The sequence below is a fragment of the Ascidiella aspersa genome, chromosome 4, assembly GCF_963924565.1.
Source record: "Ascidiella aspersa chromosome 4, kaAscAspe10.2, whole genome shotgun sequence".
NCBI classification, from domain to species: Eukaryota; Metazoa; Chordata; class Ascidiacea; order Phlebobranchia; family Ascidiidae; genus Ascidiella; species Ascidiella aspersa.
Genome location: NC_139450.1, coordinates 32,296,717 through 32,317,160, shown reverse-complemented (window position 1 = coordinate 32,317,160; position 20,444 = coordinate 32,296,717). Strand labels below are relative to the sequence as shown.

At 36.2% G+C, this 20,444-nt stretch overlaps 1 protein-coding gene across 1 annotated transcript; it reads left to right on the top strand.

The window, feature by feature from the left end:
- The first annotated feature begins 5,678 nt into the window (after positions 1–5,678).
- Positions 5,679–19,844, top strand: LOC146157537 (uncharacterized). The gene is made up of 15 exons (XM_083388244.1): positions 5,679–5,712; positions 6,728–6,764; positions 7,771–7,871; positions 9,488–9,637; positions 11,093–11,546; positions 12,121–12,404; positions 12,786–12,960; positions 13,551–13,648; positions 14,052–14,195; positions 14,915–15,064; positions 16,616–16,761; positions 17,284–17,400; positions 17,921–18,074; positions 19,069–19,203; positions 19,563–19,844. Exons 1-15 carry the CDS (start codon positions 5,679–5,681, stop codon positions 19,790–19,792), a joined length of 2,409 nt encoding a protein of 802 aa, XP_083244370.1. The 3' UTR covers positions 19,793–19,844.
- Positions 19,845–20,444: the final 600 nt, after the last annotated feature.

The window sequence follows — 20,444 nt, the reverse complement described above, 5'->3', positions numbered from 1 at the left end:
TTTTTTTACAACTATGAAGGACCTAAAGCAACCAACCAAAGAAATCAGTGTTTCTCAAATTGATGGGTCCCAACGTTATTTTAAGGAAGCACTAGGCAGTGTTGTTAACAACACAAAGTCATTAGAACTGTGGCCCAAGGGGTCGCTCAACCGGTTTATAAAGTTCGACCGCCACAAATATGGATGAAAAATTTTCCGAAAATGGAGAGATGTTTAACCTTACAACTCAACGAAGGGCCTCGGGCAGCTATCGCACGAATATATTGAATGCTCCTTTATAATAAAATTATTAGTCTTTACTTTGTCCATACAACGGAAGTATTTTTATATTCAGTTATTCGAAATCGGAACTGGAAAAATGCAAGATTTTATTATATTATTCGTAGTGGGAATATGAAACCATATAGAAGTAGGTAACATTTTGAAAGCTACGAATATTTTTTCACTGAATTCGTGTATATAATAAAGAGATATTCTAAACGTTAAAAATGCTTTTTACTTCTATATGAGATTTGATATTACTATGTCTAACTAACACCTCCAGCCATTATGCTTCAATCATCTATAGATATTTTTACATAACCAAATCACCTGTTTACTTGCGTACAACTGTGATGAGTCAATTTAAGTCAAACTTGCGACTAGGTATGTCGGAATAATATGGGATTTCACATTTGTAGGCTTACCAATAGAGATACTTTGTAACGCTAAAACAAATTTTAGCCTAAAAACCAGCAAAGAATTTGGCTTTAAACGTTTAAAATATCTGTTCTGCTTGCCTGAGCATAGTAATGACGTCATTTGGAACGGATTGGATCGCGATAGTTAAGGCCCGTTTACACTACTGCTGCACCGAGCTGAGCAAAGCTTAATTGCATTTAAATTCTATTGTGGCGAGCGTTTCAAGCTTTGCTAAACTCAAGCCCCGTGCAGCTATAGAAAAACGTTACGTTTTGTCGAGATTTTTACGCCCAGCGCAGCTTACTGCAGCTGTAGTGAAATCAATTTCACTCCCAGTGCAGCTGTAATGTAAACGGGCCTTTATTGTCTAAAATATCGGGTATCAGTATCGGAATGAAACGTCAATACCTGATCCCTACTTGCGACAAATTCCATAATGTATCACTGAAGTAAAAATGTTCCTTTTTTTTGCTTTATTATTATCTCAATCGTTGTATATTCCCGCATTCCTATTAAGCTACTGCTGACCACCTCACGTCAATATTTATGTTGTGCTAGCTAATGTTTATTCTTTTGTAAAAATTAAAAATGTAGGATGTGCCAGTAATATCCTGAAGCATTGACACAACCTTTCCTATATACTTAGAACTTTTGACTTCCCCGCTTTATAGGATAACATTTGCTAAGGTGTGGTTAAGCCAGTCTTCCATAGTTTATAAGAAAGAATTGCTTTATGCTAATTTTAACTCGCCACTTTCGTGTGTACGTGTTTGTTTTAACGCAAGATGATACATTTGGAGCAATTATTTAGCGGTTATAATTAAGAAACAAGCATCTAACGAATAAATTTGATCTTTACATGTCGTATGACCACTTTCTTTCAAGTTTAGTGTGCAAAAGTAGTGGTGAATAAGAACTAAGGCCGAATAATTTTTTTTCTACTTTTGTTGGTAAGAGCGCAGAACAAAGTAATTAAGCGCAGCTACTAAAACGAACATCTACACAATGTGTATTCTGTTTGTTTTTTTGTATTGTTTTTTTTTTTGCTAACTAAAAGAAAGCAAAGAAAGTAATAGTAAAATAAAAGGTAAAAGGGTAGTGGCTTTGTCTTCCCATTGGCCAAAAAGGATGCCGGGAATGTCTGAAGTGTCAGTAATGGTTCAGGCCCTCCTCAGGACAACCATTCCCAAAGGGAGATGGTGCCGCCACAGGGAGGTGGGCCCGAGTTATAACTGCGCATCGTCAGAAGGTCAACATTTTCGCCTTTTTGTTTTGGTGTAAGTAATAGGTAAGTGTCAGTATTAGTAATAATTTTAGTTTTTATACTAGCCAACAATAACGGCACCCATTATATAGCACACGAGATGCCTCCGCAAAGACTTAACAAAATCAATCGATTGCCTGCTGCACCCTGTTCAAAACTGTTGCGTTCTAAAAGCGAAACCGAAAAAATAAAAATAAACGGACGCTTTTTTAAACATGCGTAAGCTGATTTCTATTTAAATTCAGGATTCAGATAAGTGTTTCTTAACCTTTTTTACTCCAGGGCGAACTGGTAAACTTAAAACGTGGCCTTACGAGCGAAAAGTTTGTTTGGTATCTTGCTATATCTCTTGGATTGCTAGCAAGTTTTTATTACATAGGCCTCTTTGGGCACCCTAGTTTGAAAGACGCTAGGGCGCCGCTGTTTTGTCTGCATTGTTTGTCTTTATTTGGGGTTAGTGGTGGACAAATAATGGGTGGGGTTAGGATTTAGGTTAGGGTTGAAATTATTAGGGGAATTACTTATGAAGTTAGGGCTGGGGTTTGGGGTTGGGTGAAATGTTGTATAGGCCTTTCTGGCCATTTAGGTCTTATTAGTATTACCGTAGTCCTATTTTTTTCCTCGCGGTGCACCATTAGCTCTTCCGATATATTTGTTTTATCCGACGTTGGAAGTCGTGAGCTAAAGTTTTGGGTAGTCAAAATCGAAAACAAAGGATATGAAGTTGTGAAAGCATAGAAACAACATGCTAAATTCAAACCGACAAGCGTCGCATGATGTTCGGTTGAGTTCGCAGAATATGCAACCTTAAGCGCACAAAAAATAGAGCAAAGCCCCATAAGGATTAAAATAAAGGTTAAACCCTTTTAAATCGCGTTTTTATTATACAAAACACAAAAGCCATTATGCTAAAGCAGGGGTTCTTAAACTTTTTTTACCGCGGACCCCTAAATTTTTTTTTTGCTTTGCATGGACGAAATGCTCCAAAATGACGTCATAAATTAACGTCACAATACAACGGACCCAAGTTTAAGAACCCCTGTGCTAAAGCGAGACTATAGAAACTGAAAAAGTCAGGCATTACTATACCGGTAAAACATCCTTTAAGCGCAGAGAAATAACAAAACCCTGTCAAACGGGCCTCATATTTGAAAGTACAAACCTTACAAACCACTAAAACAATACGCCACAGCCACAAGAAATACACAAGGACCTCATAAAGATGCCTTACTACCAAACAATAGACTAAGCGTAGGCAGAGGCAGTGGAGATAACATCCGAGCGTTGGAGAAGTTGACAGAGCGCAATTAGTCAATCTTCGCCGCTCCAGAGTGCCTTTCGAGAAAAGGCGGAAACGTGACGTCACAGAAGGCAACAAACGAGCTTCGCGACGCCAGCCTCGCGGAAAAGAAGCAAGTTAGACGCTTGGAGCCAACTGCAGCTCTAATTAAAGTATAGAATCGCTGCTAAATCTGTAGTTGGAAAGTGTAGCGGTAAATACTTTCACCATATGTTGAGTACAAGGTAAAATAAGGTTTGACGTAATGTTTAAATGCACTGAAACGATAAGAAATAAATTTTATTAAGTCTTTTTAGTCATATTTTGACCTAGGAGAAAATTAATAATAATAACACTTGACCAACCCAAACGCTGACCCGCACGCTAACCTAAATACATAGCTGCAGTAAGCATTACGTCACACCTTATCCTGCCTAACATTTGTTTCAAAGTAGTTTAGAAGTGAAGCAGTGTGGACAATAAATATTGTGCCTCGGATAGCAACCTAAGACTTATATAAGAAATCCTTGGATAAAAATAGTGTGTTGTTGGCTAAATAATGTGGCCTGAGATAGATTAGTTCCTTGGTCTCGGGCAAAAGAGTGACCCCGGATAAGAAAAATAGCTTTGCGTAAAATACCTAAGCCTTGGATTTTAAACGAGACCATGGTCAAGGCCAAAAATCTGACCTAAGACAAGAAATGTATCCTTGTCCATAGAAATTAAGCTTAGACAAATTGTTAAGGTCTAAAGACAAAATCATAGGTTAGGGTCTAAGATAAGGAAACCGTGGTAAAAATACCACAGCTTTATACAGACACCAGGCAGAAAATATGGGTTTAGATAAGAAATCTGCCCGTGAAAAAAATGTAGTTTCAAAGGCCTACACGAAATTCAGCCTTAGCCTAAAACATATGGATTTGGCATGAAATGGGACTTTGTCGTAAGAACTTGAATGGTAGACAAAAAATATGGTCTAGTCCAGTCCAAATAACTGTGGCCTTTGCTGCGTTTATTGTACTTGTAAACGATTAAGTAAACCAATTGAAGGTTCGACAATCAAGTTGGTAAAACCGCTAGCACAAATTGGGCACAAGGAAATAACGAAGAGGGGTAAAGCACGTCAACAGTTCTTAATAAGGAAGTTAATTCAAGGGCTGTGACTTCTATTGTTTCAACCTTATTGTGGCTGGCTTCATTCAAATGCAATAGAAAGTCTTGCATAATGGATATAATGGTTTATTTAAGAAGTGAAAGCTGATTTGCTATCCTTAGACATGCTACTAAACCGGAAACAGATTTCAAAGCAGAAAAACTGTAGGTGTACCCCCATTCCATTAACTATGAGTTGAAGAGTTTTTTGTTGATTTTCTGTCTTAGGATTTTTTGTAAGATTTATTGTGGCTGGTAAAGAACCCAAGTATGCAAGTGTAGTAGTTATAGGGCTGCTTTAAATACTAAACTCTCTTTGTATGATAGTAATAACAATTAGTCTACCAACGCCAGAGCTCCAATCCGCGTGTAATGCGTCACTTATATTAGCTATACCTTCCGGGTGGAAACACGTGTGTAAGGCCTGTTGTTAAATACGTAGCATGTAATACATCTGCATGAAATTTACCTATAGTAACGCTCGAAATTTAGGTTATACTTTTAAATCATAAATAGAATAACCGTATAGTCTTTACAACGCCGAATATTTTGTCAGTGATTTTTTTGTGAAGTTAGCTTTTAAAAACAAACGTTTTTCAAAGTAGTAAATATCCTTTTCTTGTATCCGCATAACTTTTACAAATATTTTACAAAATATCCCGAAGGCTGTAAAATCCTTAACTTAACCAGTCTGTGAAACTCTAGTTATTTCGTCTAGTGCAGGGGTTCTTAAACTGGGGACCATGTACCCCTTGGGGGTCCGTGAACTAGTTTTAGGGAGTCCATGAAGGCAAATATTAGTTTTTATTTAAAAGTGAAATATTAGTGTATATTCAAAAAGTGGTCAATTTTTCAAAGAAAAGAGTTTAATTAAAAAGAAAACAGTTTTGCACTGAATGTATTTAGACTTCATTTCACTTTCACACTTTTTGGACCGAAATAAGCAGATTTCAGCAGTCTATTTGTATTGTGACGTCAATTTATGACGTCATCTTTAAAAAGTTCTTGCCTGCCGCGGTCCACGCGAAGCCAAAACAAAAATTAGGGGTCCGCGGTAAAAAAAGTTTAAGAACCCCTGGTCTAGTGCTTTTTAATTTAGTAGCGAGCAAATTTACCGCGTGTAATTCGGCACAACGTTTTATCTTCGATAGACAAATGAGTTAACTATTTTTGTACATTCTTTGTTGAAAACGTTTTGCAGGAGGACACGTTAAGATTTCGGTATGAGTTTTACACTTTGAGAATACATGAAGTCACACAAGTGAAATATTGTGAACGCCACATCGTACATTCTGCGCAAGAATGGCTCAATTGTACCAAGAATACAGCGAACTTGGTGAGAATAATCTTTTTAAATGGTGTTCGGCAGCAATTTGGTGGAATTCTGATTTGGTACTTGCAGAGTTTTATGTTGGGCTGGTTCGTAACTCAAGACAATCGCTATTAGATAAAATACATTAATAGTTTTGTTTATGATACTGGATTATTTGTACTATTTTACCAAACTAACAATATTAATAAGTCGGCGGGCAAACTTGTTGTGTTTATCAGGGCTATATTGACTTGACTTAAGTCGTTCTGGTAAAATGATTTGAACAAAAAGACTCGACTTGGACTTAACTTATGGAGTCAAATGACTTGTCTTGGACTTCATCTTAAAATGACTTGTTTGCCATACTGGTCGCAAAAATCAATTCTTAGCTGTGGTCTCAACGGCCTCGAGCCTTATTAACCAGTCCTTTATTTTCACTTCGCGAATCAGTCAAACGAAAAGTGGTCAATGCAAACCGACGCTGAGATCCTTCCGTTCCCATCGTGTACGCGCCTGGAACAATGCCCCGTCAATAGATCCCGGAGTTAAGTGTACACAAATGAACGGGCGAGTAGATAGCCGAGCGGTTTCCGGAGTTCGAGCCATTGACGCCCAACAAGTAAAACCGCTGCCTTGCTTATCGTGACTTCATTCGGGAAATTAAAGCAATCGACTTACGATTCGGGATGTCCGATAAATGCCTAATAACCAGTTTGTATACTGACGCACTGTTTTAAGCTGACTTGACTTGAATCTTTTGGGCTAAATGACTTGACTTGACTTTAGTCTTTTGGACAAATGACTTGACTTGACTTAAGTCTTTTGGGCAAAATGACTTGGGTTGAAATAAAGTGTTTTCAGCATTAGTTTTGTAAAACTGGGTCCTTCATCTCAATTTGTGCATGTTAAACGATAAGATTGCTATATGAGTCACTTCTCATAAAAATCGTAAAAGTTCACCAGTTTTAATAGTTTGTCTATCAATTTGTCTAACATTTCAAACAAAATAGTGAAAATCTTACGTTTAATTTTGTTGCAGAATCGGAGAGTGAAGATTTGGATTTTCAGAACGAAAAGTAAGTAAACACCGATTTTTAATTAGGTCACATAGAAGTCTCAATGTTGTGAGTTTCATTTGGATTCTTTTTTATGTTAACTCGATAATTGCATAACCGTTATTATTAACGTAGAATTGAGTTTAACAAGCATGTTGAAAGTGGAGAAATACTTTGTTCGGGACCTACGCAAAAGCCTGCCTACTTATATAAAGTTTCATGGATGCCTTTCGAAAGGTGTATTGTATATATAATGTGTGCCGTTGTTATTGCTGTTACAACTCTAGAAGGGCTTGAACAGAGAATACACATTGTGTGCAGTATATGAACGTTCCAGTTACTGCAGAATGAGCTTTCAAATTCATTCTACGTCTAAGCACAACCTCAAGCCGTTATCTTCAGAACTATTTGATACGGATAGTACATTGAAACTTATCGCAGGCTTACCGAATCTGTCGATCAATGATGCAAGCAATGCAGGCTAGAAAAACTAACCTGTAGTAAGGTTCGAACTCACGACCTCCGGTCAAGCCGGGACCGTCGCTCGACCAACTGAGCTATACAGGCTCAAAGAGGAGCGAGTAGAGAAACTTGATAGGTAGGCTGTAATCGTTGGCCAAAAAGCGACTTAGAAGGGCTAAATCACAGTTGTTAAGCAAATACTTATCTGTGAGCATCTTTGTATTCAATACGTAACAAAAACGCTCCCTACTTCTGTTTGGTCATTGTTTTGTCATTGTACGTCTACAACCAGCCAAATTAGGAGGACGTAAATAGTCTCGTAATAAGATATGACGTAAACTTTCTTAGATAATTTGGAAACTAACTTAAAAATTACTATATTGACAACTTCAACCTTCACCTTTTAAAGTTTTTAAATTACCTTGTGGTGATGCAACACCAATGTATTTTTATAACACAGAAACGTGAAAGTAAACAATCTTCAAAATCCCATGGCATTTAATATGCTTCACGGTTTTTCCACTTACTTGGTTTACAATGTTTGTACTTGTCTTTCTAAACACAGGTGGTACTTTGGCAAGATCGGTCGAGCCGGGGCCGAGGAATGCTTGGGGAATCACCTCAGCCTTGGAACCTTCCTCGTGAGAGATAGCGACACAACACCGGGTAAGATGCTGTAGTTAAATAAACAGGGGTGACACTAGAACACTTTTTACCGAGCAAGATGCAGAGACGCCCGCAGAAAATTTTCCAGGAAGGGACAAGATAAATATGTACACATAATTTAACTTCAGTACTTGTGATATTAATGTGTATACATCATACGATTTTTTTGGGTAAAAAATTTATATACAGATAAATACTATTCCATTAGTAACTTACTAAAACTGAGTTACTAATTATGAAGTAATAAAATTTTAAACAATATTAATAATCGCATTTTGAAATTACAGAGGGGGCAAGTCCCCCCTGCCGGCGCCCATGGTAAGATGCTATACTGAAATAAACAGGGTAAAGCAGCATTATTTTTTACCGGGTTAGATGCTACAGTAAAAATAAAGCAGGGTCAAAGTAGAAAAAAAATCTTAGCGGAACGAAAATTTTTTTTTACTAAAAGGCAAGGAAATTTTAAGAGATGACGTCATAAAATTACGTCATAATGGGTCATTTAAAACAGTAACTTTGGGGAAGCCTAAGCTTATCCCTAGATGTAGTGCACAAATAAACTGAAAACCCAGTTAAAATACATTCAAGGAGATGGTTGGCTGGGGCAGATATTTCGCTTTTCCTATTCTTGGCAAAAGTGGAATATTCGAGTAAATCCTCTGCCCAGAGGCGGGAAAATATTTTAAAACATAAAATTACTTGAAGGGCCAATCAAAAAGGCGATTTAAAATACACATAATATAAAGTTAAGTTTAAAACATTCGACTTGAAATGCTCTAGGGCAAGAATGTCTTAGAAGTGCAATTTATTGAAAACAATTTTGTAAAACTAAGAAAAAAAACAGGTTACTTTTTCGTAGAGGGCCTAATAAAATTACTTGGCGGGCTGTACTTTTTCCAGGTATTTATTATAATACCAGCCTTGTATTGATACTACCACTTAACGTCGGGCCTCGGCTCCGACCCGATATTATCGGACATACCAATACTATGTAATTTATGAAAAAGTATAATGTCTCCCGTCTGGTTTGTTTCTCACCTATGTACTGCACTTTGTGTATTTAGCAGCATAATGGTTGGAGGTTTTAATTTTAGGTGTTAGAAATATCAAAGCCCAAACAGAAGAAAGTAACTGTTACCTACTCAAATATTTGATATTGCTACTACGTTGTGTATTGCAGCCTTACAATGGTATGTTAGGCATCTGTGCTGTTTCTTTAGTATCTATAAAGGATAATGTGTCCAGTCTGCTTTATTTCGCAGTAAAATTAGTGCATCCTGTGTATTGTATTTCTTTAAGATCCTTACAGAATAGTTTTACTACTAGGCATTTGCTCCTGGGGAAATATCAAAGCCTGTTGAATTATCAAAGCCCATATACAAAGAAATAACGGTTACTTAATTCTATATGGGCTTTTGACATTTATACTACCTTGTGTATGATATCACTGAAAAATTTAAAGATCAGTTTTACGCTAAGGTACGTAACTCCTGGGAAATATCAAAGCCCGTATAAAAGTGGGTAACTGTTACCAAGCTCTAAATGTGCTTTTATTATTTCTACTAACTTGTGTATGGTATCCCTGAAAATCGTAAAAATCAGTTTTACTCCTATAGGGACTTACTCCTTATCTGTTGTGAAACTTCTCGGCAACGACGGCTTCCACATCAGTCATCACAAGATCCTGTGTCTTCCCAACAGCTGCTTCTGGATCCATCCTGGACGAAGGTTCAAGTCCATGAAGGCACTCATCAGCTTTTATCAGAGTATGAGAGGGGTAGAGTAAATTATTCGGCAAAATTTACGCCAGGTTTAAAGAGAATAAACAGATCTGAAAGTAGAACCGATGAATGTGTGGGTCACGAGTTTAATTGTTGAACTCCTGACTCTATAGTTTTAAGTTGACTTGAAGGTTGCGTGCGTATAACTCGTTAACCAACCACAATGCTTCTAGTGATTAATAATGGTATTATCTGATAAGCGAACACCCAGTTGAAACTATAGTCGGCGGACAAGTTATCATATAGGAGATGCTACTTGCAAATATCAAAGTTGCGAACAGCAAGTCGTTAAAAAAGAAGAAGTTAGTTTACAAGCGGATAGCGGTCTTAAATAGCTACAGACAATCTAACTGCTGACTGCAGAAACAGGCCATTTAGCATTTAACACTTTGGTGCGAGCAGCGTTGCTTCGCATAGACAATTATCTCTGGCATAAGCAAATACATCATAAAAGTTACTGTAAACACAATAGCTCTTAGTCGGTAAATTCATGCACTTTACAATTGTACTGTTGATCCAGGCTTTGTCTCTTCCAGCAATTTGTTATATTAAATATACCTACGTTTTGATAACAGTAACTTTACAATTGATAGAATTAGTTTTTAACTAGAACGATGAAAAATTTTCTTCTTTGAACGCGTAAAAATGTTTAGGGATGACGTCACAAAGTAACGTCATAACGTGACGTATAAACAAGCAACCTTTGAAAACACAAGGCTATCGTTCGGTTTGACCACCTATATACAACTGAACTTTAACGTGCAAAAAGTATTTTACTGGAGCGCCAGTTTAACTCAATTTTACTGCTGGAGTAAAAGTATTTCGAAATATATTTCTATCTGGAGATGTTTTTGAGTATTTTAGAACCAGTTCTTATTTTTCCCCTACTTTTTCTATATCGCTTAAAACTCGTTCCTCAATTAAGAAACGTAATCCGTTGCAAAAAGTTTCACCCATGTTAAACTACAAGCGTTTTGGAAAGCTGGATTTAAAACTATTGATTTACGTGGGTTCCCGTTTATTTGTGGAGTCGTAAGAAAAACTTATTTTGTTTATGCTTTCATACTTGTTTCAAACTACATTTACCGATTGCTGATAGCCATTTTTCACTACTTTTTCAAACCTCTATCGTAAACTACTTTAAGCGTGTTAAGATAATCGGTACAGCTTTAAACTTGCATTGAAATGTGTTTTTTATTCATCTTTCTATACGACAGTATATGTTGAAAAATACTTTTACCGCTGCTTAGGCTACTAACTTTATTAAGCTTAATAAGGACTTAAGAACTTTACACTTAAAATATATTCACCCATGCTTTCATGGGTTTCAAATATATAAGTTATTAAAATACACTTTTCTCGTTATTTAATAAAACAAAATGCTGCAAAACGTTCTTTCGTAGGTTTGTATAAGTTTAATACTTATTTTCACGCACGCAGGCAACATGGCCGACAGCAGCTTTGCCCTCACCCGGCCCTGCCCTAAAACAGCAGAAAGTCCTGAAGATTCCGATTCTTACGACGAAGAAGGCGAAGCGGAGGAAATGGGTAGCGCAGAGGGCGATCAGGACGAAAGCGACGTCGAAATTGAGCCGGATGAAAGCTCCACTCAGCAAGGTTGGGCATTGGGGTTCAGACCAGAAACAGGCTTATCCCCGATGGTCATGCACGAGAGAGATTTGTCCTCCCCCACATTCTACGTCATCAATGACGTCAGAAACGGCCCTGACGAAGCCGAAGAGGAGGAAGATGAGATAACGTCATCAATAAACGGAGCAAACTCCCCAGGGGACTTGGAGCAGGGGAGGGGAGACCATGATGAGGGAGAAGAGATGAGAAGAGAAAGAGAGGAGCAAATTGAGCAAACTTACGTGAACTGGGAGCCGAAAAATAGGTCTGGCAAGTCGTAAGAGAAATAATAATGTACAAGTGTTTTAATGCCTTTGCTGTCGATGACTTGACTAAAGTGTACTTGAATCACTGATTTTAAACATATCCATAAACATACTAACAAATTGCCGAAACGTTTGCTCATACTAACAATGTTGTAACAAGTCATTTTGGAATGACCTAAGTCCCAGTTAAGTCATTTTTAAAGAAGCTTACTCCAAGTCAAGTCCTATAAAGGGGTATTACTACTAGTCAAAAGAATTGAACTTAAACTATTAAAATTTGCGAACTCGTCTGAATATGAACCATAACTGTAATAAATGTAACACAAAACGCAACATGTAAAAAGCCAATTGTTTATGTACTTTTTTATATAAAAAATTAAATTTTATAAACCAATGTTTGATGAAAGCACTTCTTTCATCCCAAGTCATGTTTCCAAAAGACTTAAGTCAAGTCATTTGTCCAAAGGGCTCAATTTAAGTCGTTTCAACTCTGCATACTAAGTATTGCAACCTCATACAACCGTTGAGCGTCGTTCACAATTTGTAAACGGTTCATAATCTATTTTACCACAGCAATGACCGGGCCTCCCCACCACAAACCAATCCAGAACCCGGCCAAAATGACCTCACAGAATCTAAGGATGACGTCACAGAATCCAAGGATGACGTCACCCCAGCTGCTGACAGCGATGACCGCAAGGCGTCGCAAGAGAGTCGCGAGGTTGAAGAAGCAACAGATAAATCCGATGACGGGTATGTTCAGTCGGATGAGCTGAACGATTCTGAGCAGGAAGAGAACAGAACATCCACAACGATTGGGGCGGTCGATCAGGGTGCTACTGTGGATGGCAAGAGTGGTAATTTTGAACGATTTATTTTAGTTTTAGTATAAATTCAAAAACAATTCTTTCTCAAGATAAAAGCTAAATACAACTACTTTGAAGTTTAAAACAAAACTTGATTGCGAAACTAGCAACTGTAAACCTTTTTGCTTTCAAGTAAACTAAACACTTCAAAGCAAAAAAAGAAACAATACAAAGAGGAGCCATTTTTCTCTTCGCTGTCTATGTGTTATTTTTGCGTTTTTGTCGCAATGTTGCAGGGTGTTTCGTATAAACCTAATACAATTAGAAAAAAATTAAAAATTAAATAAATAAAATGAATTTTAAATCTTGTCAGGTGAACGCTTCTATCACAAAATCATAAAAATACTTAACATGGAAAAAACTTTTTGTCAGAAACAGCCGACGCCGATCGCGACCCAATCTCAACCGAACCTATCCGACCCTCTATAGACACTCCGACCCCCACTACACCCCCTTCCAACAGGCCCCCACCGACCATTCCCAGTCGAGAGAACCTAAACTTGCAACTGACCTCGGAAAAATATAAAGCAGAGCTCGAAAGACAGCCGTGAGTTTGTGGAAGACAATACGGGCCAGTAGCATTGTAGTTTGAATTGGCTTATATAGAAATTTAGTTATTTTTGACAAATGCACATCACACGTGCTGGTCAAGTCATTGCCAACTTGGGATATCGCAAACTTTACATTTTATTCCGATGCCGATAACCGATACTTTGGGCAAAATGTACCGAGATCCGATTGGATACAAAAATGACGTCATTACTCTAAGCTCAAACTAGTAAAACAAATGAAAATCGAAACGCATAAAGTTTTTTTTTGTTTAGTCGTTGGTTAACAAAAATCTTTCGATTATTTGAAAAACATCATCCAAAATGTCCTGAAGTATAGATACTAACAACAAATGCCACTCTAACGTTATGGTAGCCTTATGATTTGAACGAGTGCACTGTAAATCATAATTATGTGTGTAAAATATGAATCTTAATATTCATGAATATTAGTACTAATTTATGATTAAATTTAGAAAGTTATAGAGGTACAAGAACAAAACCCGCCATTGTACTCTTCAAATAGAGATGTAACTTGAAGGCCATATTTATGAGAGTTAGCTGTAAAGAACCAAAGTATGTTTTTCAGGTGGTACTTTGGTAAAATCGGTCGTCCGAAAGCAGTTGAATTGCTGGAACGGTATGCTCACCCTGGAATGTTTATGGTTAGAGACAGCGACAGCAACAGTAAGATTTGACATCTCTATTACTATTATAATGTTACAGTGAAATGTGCAATAATGTTAAGTAATTCAAAGTCTACTTTTGACACATTTGAAAGAACAAGCTGTTTTGATTGTAGTTTTAAATCAAGAGTTTTCATACAAACAGAACTAATTGTAGGAGATTAACAATGATTCTACTTTTCAAGTAGCAATTTCTCCTTACACGATGTAAAAACGTACCTATGCTTTAATACAGTCGTAAACAATACTAAATTACCAATAATACGAATCTTAAAAATAACATTACAAGGGTCTGGTCATCTTTGCCACCTTACTTTAATTAGTAAATAACCTAAAACGCGGCTTTACTCAATAAACACCTGAAAAATTCTCACCCAACCTGTTAAAGTAAGTTTCTATGACAGCCCACTATTCCCTCTCTGTGTACGTTGAGGAGAATGGTCAAGGTCAAGTGAAGCATTACAAGGTCGAAGTGGCCAACAACCTTTGTTACATCGGAAACAGCATCAAGTTTTTCAATGTTTCAGCCCTGGTAGCGTTTTACAAAGGTAGGTTTCGATTTGTTGGACTTTGGTTATATTCCTAAAACGGAAACCAATAGAAATATTAATTTCCACCCCCTAGGTCTATTCAAATGTTTATATGGAGCTTCTTTTGTTGTACTTATTATACATTTAAATAAATATACTGTTGCTGCCAGGCATTGCATCAAATGTAAAATTTCTCTTCAAGGAAATATTTTTAATATATATATATACTGTTGCCGGAAGACCAATTTTATATATTTTAAATGGTGTTATTGCAGTAGGAAATGGTCGGTTGAAAGTAAAATGCCAATGTAAAGGAAATAATGATTGTAAAGTGAAGCTTTTTAAAAGATAAGTCAAACTATGAGATGGGCCACATACCAATTTAAAAAAAGCTAAATTTATTAAAGAATTGAGTTTCATTTGTGTCACTATACTTAATTTGCAGGAATAACGGATTGGAAAGGAACTGAGAAGAAATGTATATGAAATGTAAATTTATTGTTCAGCAGGAAGTTCTCAGTAATGCCTGGTTCAATAAATATTCTTTATTTCATACTGTTTTTTGTACTAAACCTTTTTTATAGTTTGTTTGTTTTTCACAAAAACTTATTGAACCAGTTTTTGTGCACCGAAATGGCCTATGAAAGAAAACAGGTTTAGAACTACTGATTCAGATTTAATAAGTTAATATATGGTTACTTGTGACGTAACAACGTGTTTTCGTTCAAATTTTGCAGGTCACCAGCTCGTTCACAATACCCAACTGACAAGGCCTTGCCCGAAAGATGGCGGGGACACCCCTACGGAAAATTCTGGAAGCATTGACCCTGACAAAATCGCGCTGACCAAACAAATTGCAGCCGAGAAGACTTACGAGATATGGAAAGGTAATTAACATTTTGAAACGACTTTAGTCGAAGTAAAGTCGTTTTTAACAAATTAGAAAGCCAAGTCCTAGTCCAAGTTAGAAAGTCAAGTCCTAGTCCAAGTCTGCATTTGCCATTAGAATTGGCATTCAAGTCAGAACGCATTGATTAAAAGAAGTATATATTTGCCCGACAAACAACCACAAAACTAAACAAACTGTATCAAGCGTACAATGGTTTTCAGCTTGTTTCGAGCAAAAAACAAATATTATTTTTGAGTCTTTTACTGACTTTTTTATACAATTAATTGATGTGTATACCAAAACAAAGCAATCGAACGATTTGCAGGAAATCAAAACTTTCAAAATTATTGAAGTTTTAGAAAAAGCCTACCTCTTATTAACAAAGGATAGATATGGCAAGGTAGTTAACACTGATGTAAGTCAATCTGACTTTATTCAATGCTGAAAGTAAGCTGGAACGGTCGGGAACCGCGTTATGGTAAAATATTGCTCGCAGATATACGCCGTACAACTAAGAATTGTTTTGTGAAAAAGTAATTATGAATTTTTTAACAGGCCATCCCGACACCTCCTTGAATGTCTTTAAACCAGGGGTTCAAACTGGGGTCCATGGACCCTTGGGGTTCGTAAATTAGTTTTAGGGGGTCCATGAAGGCTTAATTGAAATATTAGTGTATATTTAAAAGTAATCATTTTTTCAAAGAAAGCATTTTAATTAAAAAATAAAAAAACGGTTTTGCACTAACTGTATTAAGACTTCATTTCACTTTCACATTTTTTTAGACCGAAATCAACAGATTTATTAAGTTTATTTGTATTGTGACGTCAATTTGTGACGTCATTTGAAAAAAAATTGCCTTTCGTGGTCCACGCGACGTCAAAAAAATTTAGGGGTCCGCGGTAATAACAGTTTAAGAACCCCTGCTTTAAACTAATATTGCAAATGCTTCTATTTTTATCGTTCCGGTTAGAAAATAAATTTAACTTTTACTCTTGCTTTAATCTAAGTTAATCCATTTTATCAAATATGCAAAGTTATTGTCACAAAATTGGCGTCAAAAATAGTGTTAAAGTGACGAATATTGTAAATTTGCCTAATTGCCTAAATTACATAGGTTAAAATGAATTTTCGCCGCATATATTAGAAACAAGTTAAAGTATTTATAATCGTAAACAGTGCTACGCTTGTGCAATAATTTGTAAAATAGGTAGGTTACATTGTTTAAAAATGCATTCAACGCTATAAACTTATCTGTATAGAAATACGTATTAGCCCAAAATAATTTTAGGAAATAAAAAGTTTAGAACGTACCAACATCCTGACTAAAAAAGTATTAAACCTGGGTCTATGATTGTAGTTTCTTAAACTTAAATCATCAGAGAAGATCCAAAACTCTCTACTGCTCTTTGTTTTCTTTCTTATTTATTTTATTTTTTTTAAACTTTAAACTTTTATTATGTTTTTTAAACCGCTCTCTTTATGGTAAAACACTTTTTTAACATAAAATTAAAACACACAGGGAATAGTGAAACATGATTTTCAATGTAGGTTTGTGGGATGAAGGCATTGACGTTCATGTCACGGTTGTCAATCAAGTAAAAAGCGCCCTGGGCCCGCGCTGGAAACGTCATACCGACATGCTTGGACGATTACAGCACGAGAGCATTATCAACTTCTACGGCTTGTCCAATATCGTACGTATCATGTCAAATACGTGTAATAACGTTATATACACTGAAAGCCATTGCAGACTCACCGAATCTGTCGATCAATGATGTAAACAGAGCAGGCTAGAAAAACAACTAGTCTGTAGTGAGGTTCGAACTCACGACCTCCGGTCACCCGGGACCGTCGCTTTACCAACTGAGCTATGCAGGCTAACGTTATATATGACATATACATATATTTGACATATATAATAACGTTATATATGTCAAATACGTATAATAACGCTAAGTACATAGTTCCAATACGTGTATTAACGTTCGTACGTATGTCTAACACGTGTGATAATGTAACGTAGGTACTGGCAATGCGTGTAATAACGTTACGTTGTTCTCGGTAACACAGCCGGTTCGAATATTGAAAACAAAAATGTGAAAAAAAATTATACAAATGGACTTGGTCATGTGATGACCTTCTCTAGAGCGCGCATTTGTGATAAAGACAGGCCTACAAACTCAATATTTCTATGTTAATCGTTGTTATTCTTGCAGGCCTCACAAGACAAGACTTACGTGGTGACCGAGTGGTTGGAAAAGGGGAGTCTGCTTGACTGTTTGAAGGGGAATCACCTTGCTGGGCAGATGGAGAAGATATACTTTGCCGAACAGGTCTGGGGATTCTGATGCAGTGTTACAATGACTTGAATGACTTGACTTAAGTCACTGTATTCAAATAACTTGACTTAAGTCACTGTATTCAAATGGCTTGAAAAGTAGCTTTTGTAAAATAATTAGACTTTACTTAAGTGCACTCAAGTCTCTATTCCGAAATGAATTGATTAAGGTTTTTAGGGCTAATTAATTTGACTTGATTCAATTCATTTGGACAAATGACTTGGCTGGACTCGACTTAATCTTTCGAACGAATGACTTGTTCAAATGAATTGATTTTATTGAGTATTGTTCACTAAGATATTGGGTTATTGATCTTAAGTTTTGCACAAAAAACAATTTGATTGCTATTTGTTTCGCTTTGTTGCTTTGTAGTTGAGGTTAGCCAAACTTAATAGCTTAACGTTTAATTTTTATGACAAGGACTTGAATTGGATTTGACTTGCTTTAAATTCAAAAAGACTTGAATTTTACTTAGAAATGACTTGTTTACAACATTGGTCTTTGAATTACCCAGGTTTCCAGTGCAATGATGTATCTTCAAGCTAAAGGCATCGTTCTTCGTAATCTGCAAGCAAAGAACATCTTCGTCTCCAAGAATTCTCTGCCTAAGATTTCAAACTTTTCCACGGCTGAGATTCTCACCAACGGCGAATTTCTAGCAACGGAAGGTGAAAAAATGACGATGTATATTATCTCAAAAATAACCCATTATGGTGAAATTTGGCTATTTTAAAAAGGGTTAAAACGTCGCAAAATTCATTTAGGTCCAAGTCGAGTCGTTTCAAACAAATAGCATTACAAGCCAAAGTCATGCAACTAGTACCTGAACATAAACGTCATACAATTAGTACCTGAACATATGGTAAACTTACAAAATCGTTGAACACGTTCCATTTTGAGAATTATTTCACGTAAGGTAAATACAAAATGCAAAACAAATAGCATGATAAGATTTGACATTCATTAAATAATTGCAGTGTTGTAATAAATTAATTTAATGGTTTGACTTAAGTTTATATATGCCACTGCCTTTAAATGACTTGACTTTTTTTTCATTTTGTTAAACAAGTTATATTTTAAAAGGTTAAAAAATACTAGTTTATTAAAAGTAAATTAAAACAATCTAAACACGGATTTTGATTAGGTAAAGCTGCGTTTCGTTTTTTTAAGATTGTCATTACAACATTGACAGTCTTAGTATTTATGACAGTGTTGTAATGATCTAAATATTTGACTTGGTCTAAGTCTTTCGGCCAAAATGATAGAACTTGATCTTACGTCATTTGCGCAAGGCTTGGACTTGGACTGTTCCGTTAAAAATCCAGTTAAATTAGACAATAGAAAATGTTGTACTTATGGCAACTTCATTATTTTACTATAGGAAATATGCGCAACCTTCTCTTATACCCGGGTCTACCTGGTTCGATAAATAACGAACTGGCTTTGTGCCAGTTAAGGAGTGTAACGTTTTAGAGTGAAGTGTGTTGTATAATACAGCACAGGTAAAATTTTGCGTTGATCGAAAAAAACAGAAAATTTTCTAATATATAGGAATAGTCGCAACATTACTGCAACAGACTGAATTGCAAAATTAACAAAAAACACGAAACGAAATGATTATTCTTTAAATCCTTCTACAACGAGTTTTGTTTATTTTACAAGATACCGCACAAATCCCAATAAAGTGGACTTCCCCTGATGCCGCCATTTTCAGGAAATTCTCGTCGAAATCTGACGTTTGGAGTTTCGGAGTTTTACTCTTTGAAATGTTTTCGGGCGGCCAGGAGCCTTACGCAGGTGCGTCATAAATTCGAATGTACTTAAGGGCATTATCTTAGCTAGGTAAGGCTTTGCCAAATAAAGATTGCACTGCAAGGCTTTCTTAAAGTAGCAATTTGCTCAAGCATTAATTTATGTAAAACTTTGTTTAGATAAGATTTTTAACGCTTTGTTTAAGTAAACTTATGCTATTACTTAAGTAAATAGAGTTACTTAAGTACACCGAAAGCCATCGCAGACTAACCGAACCTGTCGTTTATTGATGCAATAAGACTAGAAAAACTAGAAAATCACAGAAAGCGTAACTTTCGAACTTAAACCGAAAAAGTTGAACGATAAAAATCTTTATTTACCACGTTACATTTTCTCCCCACCAGACATGGCTCCCCTAGAGTGTTTATTCCGTGTCAAGGAGGGTTACAGACTGCCTCCAACGGAGCTGAAAAACTGCCCCAGAGCGATCCACGACCTAATGCTGGACTGCTGGGAGGCAGATCCATCTGGTAGGCCGAGTTTTGGTCGCATCAGGGAAAAACTCAGGGCTCTCTACTCCAATGTGAATATCGAGGTCTTGGTCTTAAGGCCGGGAATAGAGGATTTCGTCTGACTTTGTCGTGTTTTTAAAGAGTTTGAATTTTAGTTTTTTTATCGGTAGGATACTATAGACTGGACCTGTCTTTAAATACTATAGACTGGACCTGTCTTTGGAGTTACAAACGCCCATATTTCCAGTCACTGTATTATGTACGGTATATGTTGAATTGGTTTTACCATAAAACAGAATATTTTGCAGTAAGAATATCAAAGCCCATACAGAAGTAGGTATTATGTTGAACGTTTCGAAGTCTCTTTATTCATTTTCAACATCACATGTCAGATATTAAAAATGAAAAAAGAGTTATTTGAAACCGTCAAAATGATACCTACTTCGGTTATGAGATTTAATATTTTTAATACGTCTTACTACAACATCCAACCATTATCCAAAAGAAATATTTTGTGTTCTTAAGTTTATCAAGAATTTAAAGTTTTTAGGGTATTATAATTACACTGATTTATTAATTTATTTAAGGTGGCTATACCTTCCCTACAACAACTGTCACTGTATAAACTGGCAAATTTTACGTTTAGGACATACGTAAAACACTTTATATATATATAAAGTAAAAATCGTAGATAAGTGAAGTACGATTTCGTCATTACAATGGTTTATAGGCAACGTTTCTAAAATTAAAGCCTTTCGAATCTATGCAGGCTAA

Coding starts and splice junctions, on each gene's coding strand:
- LOC146157537 (XM_083388244.1), top strand. CDS start 5,679: ATGGCTCAATTGTACCAAGAATACAGCGAACTTG. Junction 7,872..9,487: donor AGATAGCGACACAACACCGG/GTAAGATGCTGT, acceptor TTACTCCTATAG/GGACTTACTCCTTATCTGTT. Junction 18,075..19,068: donor CGAATTTCTAGCAACGGAAG/GTGAAAAAATGA, acceptor TTATTTTACAAG/ATACCGCACAAATCCCAATA.